At 33.5% G+C, this 11,291-nt stretch overlaps 1 protein-coding gene across 1 annotated transcript; it reads left to right on the top strand.

The window, feature by feature from the left end:
- Positions 1-5,032: 5,032 nt before the first annotated feature.
- LOC145789164 (uncharacterized) lies at positions 5,033-10,720 on the top strand. The gene is made up of 8 exons (XM_082889995.1): positions 5,033-5,134; positions 5,571-5,700; positions 5,787-5,867; positions 6,936-7,012; positions 7,124-7,178; positions 7,295-7,343; positions 8,532-8,669; positions 10,546-10,720. The coding sequence occupies exons 1-8, from the start codon at positions 5,033-5,035 to the stop codon at positions 10,718-10,720; spliced, it is 807 nt and encodes a 268-aa protein (XP_082746121.1).
- Positions 10,721-11,291: the final 571 nt, after the last annotated feature.

Here is an 11,291-nt window from a genome sequence, read left to right as displayed (position 1 = left end):
CATAAAACCGACCCAGTTCACACTTACATAAGTGATTCTTATGAAGAGTATCCTGCCATACTCCACTAGGTTTACCTAGATATAAGAATCATTAAAATTTTACTTAACCTAAAATGCTGCAGACATCACTATTTCATCCTAGAAATGGGTAGGAGTTGGACTCCTCAGTGATCCTTCTAAGTCATACATAACTCGGTTGTCCCTTTGAACCTAGATCTTGGGATCTCCAGTTAACTAGGTTGGATTGCCGTTGTGGTAACTCTTATTTAATAGGCTTTAATCACATTCCCCTCGATGAATTTTCAACTAACTCTCTTGCTAACCCTTTAGTTAGTGGATCCGATATGTTGTCTTTAGAGTTCATATATTCAATGGAAATAATTCCATTAGAGAGTAGTTGTCTCACGGTGTTATGTCAACGATGAATGTGTCGTGACTTACCGTTATACATATGACTCAGTGCTCTACCTATTGCTAATTAACTATCGCAATGTCTGCATATAGCAGGCACCGGTTTTGGCCATATTGGAATATCTTCAAGGAAGTGGGGAAGCCATTCTGCTTATTCCCTAGCTTTATCTAAAGCTATGAATTCTGATTCCATAGTAGACTTAGCAATGCAAGTCTGTTTGGAAGATTTCCAAAATACAGCCGCCCTACCAAGAGTAAAGACATACCCACTGGTGGACTTTGAGTCTCTAGTATCCGATATCCAATTTGCATCATAGTATCCTTCAAGTACTGCTAGATATCTAGTATAATTAAGCCCAATGTTACGACTAAATCGGAGATATCTAAGAACCCTTATAATTGCTTTCCAGTATTCTACTCCTGGGTTACTCGTATATCTACTTAATTTACTTACTGCATAAGCTATATCCGGGAGAGTGCAGTTCATCAAGTACATTAAGCTTCTAATAATTTGGGCATATTCTAATTGAGAAATAATTTCCTGTACATTCTTAGAAAGAAGCAAATTAACATCTATAGGTGTTCTAGCAAGATGGTCATCATCTTTGCTAAATTTGTCAAATATTTTCTCAATGTAATGAAATTGTGACAAAGCATATCCTTCTGATGTTTTTGTAATTTTCATACCAAGAATTACATTAGCAATGCCCATGTCCTTCATATCAAAATGTTTATTCAATATTTTCTTGGTAGTTTTAATCATATCATTATTACTACCTATGATGAGCATATCATCTACATAAAGACATACAATGACATAATCTTTGTCTGTATTTTTAATATAAACACATTTGTCATACTCATTAATTTTAAAACTATTTGACATCATTGTCTTGTCAAATTTCTCATGCCATTGCTTTGGCGATTGTTTCAAACCATATAATGATTTAACCAATTTACACACTTTTTTTCCTTTTCCTGGAATAGAAAATCCATCTGGTTATTCCATGTAAATTTCTTCATCTAACTCACCATTTAAGAAAGTGGTTTTCACATCCATTTGATGAATTTCTAGATTGTACAGAGATGTAATAGCAATTAACATTTCACTACAAGAAATTGCACTTTTGGCGACTACTTTTGGCGACGACGTCAATTTTTCATCGCCAAAAGTATATTTTTGGCGACACAGTGATCAATTTCGTTGGTAAAAGTATACCTTTACTGACGCAATTTGTTGCCGTCGCTAAAAAGGCATAACATTATTTTAGCGCCAAATTTTTTGGTTGGCGCCAAAATTTCAAAACTTTTACCTACGAGGCTTATGTTTTAGCAACACAATGAGCGTTGCTATTAGTGTGCTTACTTTTGGCGACGATAAGTTGGCGTGGGTAAAGAGTTAACCATTTAGCGACGATGACACTATTCGTCGGTAAAAGTTTTGCCAGTGGAATGATGTGATTTAGTGATTTGTGTTTTTTATTACAATTTTTGAAAGAGTTTTAAATATTTTAGTTACTGAATTGTAAAATTAAAATAATCATTGAATTAGATCACAAAATGAACCCATTGAGCCCAAACACACTCTTAAGTTGATATGACTAATTTGAGATAATTTAAACTTTTTCAAAGAATATGGTTAGATTATCAATTTCAATATGTTTGTTTTTATTTTCAGAAACTAGTTTCAAATTTTTTTTCCCTAAAAAACTAAAAAAAAAATTGGGTGAAAAAAAAAACTTATTATTTTTGTATATTTTTATCTTTTAGGTCATAAATACTTTTTAAAATTATAAAAATATAAATTTGATTTTTATTCTTTCAAATTATTTATAATTTTTTCAAAAAAAAAAAACAAATCTAAATTTTTTTTTGTTTTTTTTTTTAATCTTTTAGGTCATAAATATTTTTTAAAATTTAAAAAATATAATTTTGATTTTTATTGCTCTGAAATTATTTTTAATTTTTTTTTAAAAAAAACAAATTTAAAAATTGTTTTGAATATTTTATTTTATTTATTTGTTTGGATAGAGCAGGTAAAATCAGCGGTGACATTTCCCTCTTCAAATTCCCTCCTTTTTTTTTCCCTCATCAAATCTCCCCAAATCAATCTCCACGATTTCACTCTTGCACATCCTTATCTCAGAATTCGTAGTTCTCTCTCCCTCACGATTTCACTCTTGATCGTAGGGTTTGTGCCGTTTGCTGCTGTCGTGCGAGATCGCTGCTTCAGTCTCCCATTACAGGTTTGTTCCCTTTTGCTTTGTATCTCAATGCCCCTGCTTCTCTCTCTCAATTTCTTAAATGAATCTATGTTTGTCTATTTTCACTTCTTCTATTATTTAGATTTTGGGGTTCTCTGAAGGATGCTTTTTCCAAACAAATTCCATGCTTGATTTGGGGAAGATGGGGCCTTTACGGGTTGTCCAGTACAATATCATTTTGAAATGCAAAACTAAAAGGATATGAAATTTTAATGAACACCTAACTTGAATCCATATCAAACATTTAGGTTAGAACATGGATTTGCCTCTATATGAGAGGATACCTGTGCCCATTCACCAGGAATTTATTCATCTTCTCAGTGGGCCTCTTACTTCAAATATTAATAAGAACCCACAGTGACTATTTATGTAAGGTAATAAAATAAGAACACTTCTATTGGTGCATATGAATAAGAGAGGCTTTACAATCTGTTCCATCTTAAACCCAATACAAGTCACCAATTCTGAGCCTGTTAGTGCCCCTACTATGAGTTTTGACATTTCATCCTTGCCCCCAGGGCATAGAGGTGGCTTATTTGTCATACCTTAAGTAACCCACTTCCATGCTGAAGCTTACTGGGATTCTCTTTCATGTAGCCTTGCTCACTGAAGCACCTATTCAGGAGTTGAAATTTTGTCTCACAAAGGAAATGGTCTATTGTATCTAGTATAAGAACACTCTGGAGACAATGTAATGTTAGAAATAGAGGATGCAATAAGATATTATACCATAAAGCTTAAGGGTTTTTTTTATGATTTTTTACGTGTTTGAATGTGAATATAAAAGCGTAAATACAATGTAGTAATTGAAAGCACATGCTTTAGTAGTTCAAATTTGCAACCAACTTAATTTAAAATTTGAGAACACATGCTTTAGTAGTTGTATATAAAAAGGCTGTTTGGTTTCCACTTATTTGCAACTTATTTTGTTTAAATTTTGAAAACACATGCGTTAGTAGTTGTACCTAAAATGGTAGGGTGTTTGGTGCCACTTATTTTGTTTTCAGCTTATTTTCCTTTTCAGCTCAAAAAAAGTTTAAATAGCTTAGTTTTTTAAGTTGGGTTTTAGATGGGTTTTTTAAGCTAAGAGAGTGTTTGGGGTATACTACAAAAGTGCACTTTTTATTTTTGATCTTTTTATCTTGGGCGAATTATACTAACGGTCCCTATAGTTTGAGGTTTGTGTCACTTTGGTTCCCGACTTTTCAATTGGTTCATTAATAGAAAATTTAGAGGCAGTGGCTGGATGTAATTTGTGCTAGGGCTTTTTAGGAGAGCTGAAAATCCCTTTTAGATAAACATAGAAGTTTCATCAAAGAGGGGGTATTGATTGGTGTAGTGGTAAATGCTTGAGTTCCCGTGTATGAAAATATGGGTTGGAATTGAAAAATGTAGTCCCTTCCCACAAATATAACAGAGGTTAGGCCTGTAGCCACCCTTAGTCCTTCCCTATGCCCTTAATTTGTAGGAGCCCATTAGGTAATGTCCTTTAAGAAAGATATTGGAATGAATTGGAATGGTACATTGCCATGCCAACTGCCTTTTACCATTTAACAGACATTAAAAAAATATATATTTTCTTGTTTTTTTGTTGATAAATGTAAAAAACACTTAACTTAATACATAATATATGCAGATATAATAGAACTTTAAAGGATTTGTTGGTCGAAACCTTGATACAAAATTAAAAAAGCCTATAGGTAGATGCACCTTTGTTGACGATGATGTGTCACTCTACACTTATATTAACTACTTTGTCGTCATGTTTAAAGAATAAAAAAATAAAAAATAAAAGGTTGTGTCCTATTGATATTAACTACTATCTTATGATCAGACATGGACAAGAGTTGGATGTTAATTTCTGATAGATTCAGTCAACCATATGTAGATGGGGTGAACTCATTTATTGAATTTGCAAAGGTTCATTTGGGTGTCCTTTAACAATTGATGTATGATACTATCTGCTGCTGTTTTGTGGTTTTGTTTTTGCTTTCTTTGGTTGTTCTTGATTGGATATAAACTCCATGCTAGAGCTCAACCAATCATGGCATGGAGACAAAAAAAATCTTCCATTTTCTTTATTGGTTAGTGGTAACTACTAACAAAATGATGTACAAAAGAGATCTCACATTATTGCACACCAATGAGTGAGTGAGTGGTTGTGTGTGAGTGTGAAAGAGATAGTATAAAAAGAAAAAGAAAAAGAAAAATAGAGAACAATATATAAGTTCAAAGGTTATCTGTTACTCCCATTTTATGTGACATGGAGTTTTACTTGGGAATACTTTATTGTGCATTGGGAATTTCTTTTGATGGAGGAAATCTAACCTTTATAAATGTCCTTTGAACTCGCACCAATGGCGTCTCAGAGTGTAATTGGGTTCGTTGGCTTGGACCAACTGAGCTTGCAATTGGCTTCCTCACTCCTTCGCTCTGGCTATGCCGTACAAGCCTTTAAGGTCTGTCTTCATTTCCCATCTCTCTGTTTGTTCATTGAATTTGTTCACGATTGAATTTAGGGCATTTCGCGATTGAATTTTTTATTCCAAAAGGAATGAATTTTGCTGTGTGTTTGAATGACTTTGACTTTGATTCCAAAAGCACTCTGATTGTAATTAATAAACTTTGATTGGTATGAAGGGAGATAAGGGGTTAAATGACTTTGATTGGTAAAAGGAATATAAGGGTTCAAAATGACTTTGAATAGTATATTTAGCTACCTAAAGAAACACCTAAAAACTTAGAAGGCACCAAAAACTCAGTACATTTAGCTACCTAAAGAAACACTTAAAAACAATGATATATATATATATATATATACTTTTGGATCATAGTTGACTGAATATGTTCTTCTTTTATTTTCTCTATAAATTGTGACCTTATTTTTTTGAAGAGCTAAAAATTGACTTTCTGATGCTTCCTTCTCTCATTTCTTTGCATGCAGATGTTGTAGCTTTGGTTGTATTGATATCTCATGCAGATCAAATAAATGACCTACTTTTTGGTCATGAGAGTGCTTTAAAAGGTTTTGTGGAGATCCTTAATGTTTACTGAATTTATAATTAGTCTTCTTGGTTGATGTTCAGAATATACTATTTTCTGGTTTTGCAGGGTTACGCAAAGATGCTGTCATCATTCTCCATTCAACCATACTACCTGCTCATATACAGAAGCTCGAGAAGCGACTCACAGGCAATTTATTTTCTCTAGATAAAAAAAATATTTGTATAGAATTTTCTTTTATACTCTTGGTTAACTTTTCTGTTCTGTCTGGTTTGTTGGTGGATGTCGTCGTAGTTTTGTGCTATTTAGTTTTAGATTTATCGGCAGCTCAACAGTGTGTTATGATACTCTTTCTTCTTTTTTTTTTTTTTTTTTTTTTTTTTTTTTTTTTTCTATTTCATCATTTTTACTCTAGATTTATCATAGACGGCCATAGTTGTTCTTATCTTTATTTTTCCATTAATGAGATTATAGAGCTTTAGCAACTTTTTAACTCTGCCTAGTGGATCATGCCCTCCATTATTGATATGAAGGTTAATGAGGGCAGGGGAGGTGAGTTGAAATGAAAGGACAAGGGAGAAAGTTCATAGTTAAATCATTTTATTTTTTCTTTTTTTGTTTATCTTTTGGGGAAGGTTTAATGTCTATCTTTCTTTTTTTGTTTTGTTTTTTGTTCTTCTGTCTGCAAATCTCTAATGTACAGGGGTGATGACCCTTTGTGTTCTATGAATCTATACTTTATTTACTTATCAAAAAAAGCAAAAAAGAAAAAAAGAAAAGAAAAGAGAAGAGAGTAGAACATTCAATAATAATGTGTACTTTACTGTTATACCAAATTTATGCCTTAGGGTCATGTTTGATTCACAAGACTAATAGTGAAGTATTAATAATCCTATTAAATTAGTGTGGTATTCACTATCCAATTGGATTAATATCTATTGGATTAATAATCCCACCCCTACCCCATTACTAATAATCCTACAAATTTGTTGGATTAATTATCCATTGGATTAATACTCCTAAACCAAAATGTTAAAACAAACATAGGATAATTGGGCCCACGGATTAATAATCTCAATCCCATGCTCTAATCCACCCAATCAAACATGCCCTAGAAGTCTACTGGTTACTGGTTACATCTAACTTAATGGAAAAGCAAAAGAAAGAATTTGGTGTTTGCTCAGCTTGTGCTAAACTTACATCTGCATTGAACATTTTCTAACTCCTCTAATCATTAATCTGTTTCTACTCTAGCAGAGGATTTGGAGAGAGTTTTTGTAGTTGATATATATGTCTCTAAGGGAATGTCAGAGGTTTTGAATGGCAAAATAATGGTAAGATTATATATCTCATATCCTATTTCTTCCTCACATAAGTAGAGGATCATTTTGCTTTTGTTTTGCTATTTTATAGCTGGCTGAAGCTGATATTTCTATAATACGCAGATTATTTCATCAGGACAGTCGGATGCCATTACAAGGGCACGCCCTGTTCTCTCTGGTACAATCTACTTATGTCACTACTCTGCAACACTTGCATGAGGATTCAGTTTTTTGATCACTGCTTTTAAATTTTCTATTACATCTCTAAGACAAACTATTGTGTTTTTCAAACAGCTATGAGTGAGAAACTTTATGTTTTTGAGGGGGCACTTGGTGCTGGAAGGTGGGATTTCTTCGCAATCTTACCAATTTCTTTGTCATGTTTAGATTTTAGAACAATTTGAATTGTGTTGTTGAGACAAATTTTCGTATAAAATTGATGACAATTAAATTTAGGGTAAAAGATGAAGACAAGAAGAGAGAGAGAGAGAGAGAGAGAGAGAGAGAGAGAGAGAGAGAGAGATAAAGAGAAGAGAGATAAATACAGGAAAAGGCTAATGAGAGACACCAAAAGTAGGCACATGTTCTCTTCTTATACACACATGTTTGCATTTTGTCTATCATCGACTGAACCAACCCAATTTGCATCACTAAATGCTTTCAATTTTAAGTGATCATGGTTAGAGCACAGGATCCATTTCACAAGAGCTGGCTTGAGATACCTCTAAATGAACGATCAGGCACAAAAATTTTGGCATGATCAAGCAACTCAAATTATTATGTTCTTCCTCTTCCATGATTATGTCTTATGTTATTTTATTTTGCAGTATGTAACTCTAAATTAAGTTAATAAAGTTTGATTAAGTAGCATGTACTTGTTATTTTGAAATGATAGTTGAAATGGGAGAATAAATGGAGGGAGCAAAGTCATCATTGGAGCAACATTGCTAATATATACCATTTTGTCTCTTTTTATTGCTAAATTATAACAATATTCGACATGTAGCTATTGAACCATTGGAGACTAGAAAATTCACAAGACAGCACCAGGAAACCATAGGAGATTTTTTTTACTTGACAGGAATACAAGAATTGATAGGCTGCTTCTTAGTAGTGATATGGCTTTGATAACATGTAAATATCGGAAACAAAAAGTGGAATTAAAATTTGGTTAAAAAAAAAAACTAATGGCTTTGCGCAAAAAACAACACCTGACCTAATATTACACTAGTGATTGTGTAAACCAAGTCAAATCTAATTTACTATAAACTTACAACTAAATGATTCTTGAATATTCCAATAGAAATTTAAGTAATTTCATATCTCTGAACAATACTTTTCAAATGATAATTTAATTGTGTCTTGGTTGTGCCACTTGATAGTAAATTTGTTTGTGCTAGGTGTTTAACCCAATTTAACAGGGATTGGCACAGGGGAATGGCCCTTCTTCTTTGTTTATTTATGTTAGGTGTTCTAATATCATATTAGATGATGTTATTGTTAATGTCTACTTTTCTTTTTTAAATTGCAGCAAAATTAAAATGGTAATAGAGCTGCTTGAGGGCATTTATTTTGTTTCTTCTGTGGAGGCCATTTCTCTTGGTGCCCAAGCTGGTATTCATCCATGGATAATTTATGACATTATTTCTAATGCTGCTGGAAATTCATGGTAAATTATTGTTCACAATTCTTTACTGAGGACTATGTTGTGTGTTTAAAATTTAAATATTTCTAGTCCTGAAGCATTCCTTATAAGCATTCTGATTTGAAATTGCCAATTCTAGATCAGGCACAACCTTGATAGATGAGACTGCTAATAATCTGATTTGCACCATGGGCACCAGTTGAGACCATGGCACTGATTGGCACGTTCTGTTTCTGACAATGAACTGATTTTGTAGAACCCATGCCTTTAAAGAAATTAGCTGCAAAATTTATTGAACACTGAAAGCCCTTCTTGTTATGTGCTTACATGTATACACATACATGGGAACATCTATTTACTTTCAAAGATCTGTGCATTTTTATACTAACTCAATAGGTATTCAAGGTTTTGGTGGTTGGTGTTGGTATATGTAAATGCCGTAGTTAGTTTTTTTTTCATGACATTCTTGGAATTTGTTAGTGTTTTCTTAAGCAGATACTGTGTTACCTTGCTACTAGACATCCTTCCGTTGGATTCAATTTTACAAGGTTTTCAAGAATCATGTTCCCCAGTTGCTAAGGGATAATCAAACGAAACATCTCCCGAATACTTTTGTTCAAAATTTGGTAAGTCTTCTCATGTTGTAAGTTTCTTAGTGTTGTTCAAGTGTATTATGAGTAATTTCTTTTCTTCTTGACTTTGAAGTTAAGTTCAATGGGGGTTTTGGGTGAATTAAATGCTAACTGCAGTTTTATAATTCCATTCAAATTATGCTTCCTTTCTTGTGGTGGATTTAGCATTTAGGACACTTACTTGAGGACCATCTGCTAAATGCATACTAAAATTTTAGACTTGAACACCACTTACTTGAGGACCATCTGCTAAATGCATACTAAAATTTTAGACTTGAACACCACTCGGTAATCATTTCTTCATCAATGAATTTGGACACATTGAGACTTTCAATAATGATTTTTAAAAGCTCTACAACATAAGAAAACAGATTTAAGTTCTGAGGTCTAATTTTGTAGAAAAATCTTACGTAAATGTCTCAGGAGCTAAAACTGCCTTCCTATTATTTAACTCTCATGCCTCAAAACTGTTTCCAGTGTTGAGTTCGTCTTGCTTGACCACGTTGCTAGTAACAAATTTTTCCATCTTGTTCTCACAATTGATTTTCAGTGTAATATAGTTGAAATCTCAGTTCTTTCATTGAAAACATAAGCCCCAATTATTCACATGAATGTGTGACATTGTGATGCAGAAGCAGTAAGTAGAAGAGGACAAATCCCAAGCAAATAATGTCAAGTTTGTCTAGTTAGTATGAAGTTTGTTTATTTATGAGTCTTCATTTTATTCTTGATTAGAATTTGTTAGTCCCCTATTAGGAGCTTCAGAATGTTCTGGATGTATTTTATTTTTAGGGATTTCTTTGCTATAGTTTGTGTCTTGGTTAGTAGACTTCTCTTGGGCTATAATCCAGCCAATTACTTGTTTAGAATTACTTATTTTGGTAGATTTTGAATACTTTACAGTCTCTAAATGGGGTAATTTTTAGAAAGTTTATTTCTCATTATGGTTTACTAGTGTCCACATAAAGAGGCCCCTGCTTGATTATGAATTTAGAGTTGGAATTAAAGAGCCAGTGTGGAAATTCCCTGTTGACTTGTGTGTGTATCTCAAGCCACCCTTGTGGAGTAGGCTACTCCTTTCATGCTTTTGTTTTCCTATTTGCTGAATTTATGTCTAATTCAAATCTGTCTAACAAGTAACCAGACCTTAATGCAAGAAGCACTAACACTTCTACTCATATGACACTTTTACTCATGTGACATTTTTACTCATTACACTGCCGAGTTGAAATGGTTTTCTGAACTGGTGATGATCTGTGTTGAATCAGTTTGCTGGTCTGCTATTCTTCTGGTGCTGCTATGATGTTGCTGCTGTTGCTAAGATGCTGTGGTGATGCTACTGTGATGGTGTTTGTTACGATGAGGTGCTGCTGTGTTGTTGTTGGATGTTTGCTGGTGTTGTTGATGTTTGGAAGGGTGCAGGACTTTTTGTCCAATCTGTAATAGATCAGGTTTTCATTAATGGGGGTTGTCATTAGGTGTAAGTTCGGGCAACTGCTGGTGTTTTGGCTGGAAGGGTATAGAGGGGGTATGGAGGGGGTATTTTGTGTGATTTCATATCCATGTTATTAGTTTGTTATAGTGGTGCCTGAGGGATGCCTCTTGTAAACCTGTATATCTTTTAAAAAATTATAAATGAGTTTCAATTATTTTTCCCGTTGCAAATTTGTCGTTGTTAAAAAGTGAAGCTTTCTCGACAAATAACTTGTCGGTAAATGTGTAGCTAAAAGTTTATTTTTGCCCACTCATATTGTGTTGCTAAAAGTGTATTTTTTGCCAATGCCAATTTGTCGTTGCCAAAACTAAAGCTTTATCGACAACCAAATCGTTGGCAAATGGCAACATTTACCGACGTAAATGTGTCGCTAAAAGTTACTTTTTCCCACTCATATTGTGTTGGTAGAAGTGTATTTTTTGCCAATGCCAATTTGTCGTTGCCAAAAGTAAAGCTTTAGCGACAAACAAATCGTCGGCAAATGGCAACATTTACCGACGTAAATGTGTCGCCAAAAAT

Source organism: Camellia sinensis, chromosome 10 (assembly GCF_055761805.1).
Source record: "Camellia sinensis isolate YWXY chromosome 10, ASM5576180v1, whole genome shotgun sequence".
NCBI lineage: Eukaryota > Viridiplantae > Streptophyta > Magnoliopsida > Ericales > Theaceae > Camellia > Camellia sinensis.
This window is presented reverse-complemented; position numbering and strand designations above follow the sequence as displayed.

Excerpts from the sequence above, each read along its gene's own strand:
- LOC145789164 (XM_082889995.1), top strand. The coding sequence starts at position 5,033 with ATGGCGTCTCAGAGTGTAATTGGGTTCGTTGGCTTGGACCAACTGAGC. Across the intron at positions 7,013-7,123 it reads TTTTGAATGGCAAAATAATG|ATTATTTCATCAGGACAGTC; the intron begins GTAAGATTATAT and ends TATAATACGCAG. Across the intron at positions 7,179-7,294 it reads GGCACGCCCTGTTCTCTCTG|CTATGAGTGAGAAACTTTAT; the intron begins GTACAATCTACT and ends TTTTTCAAACAG.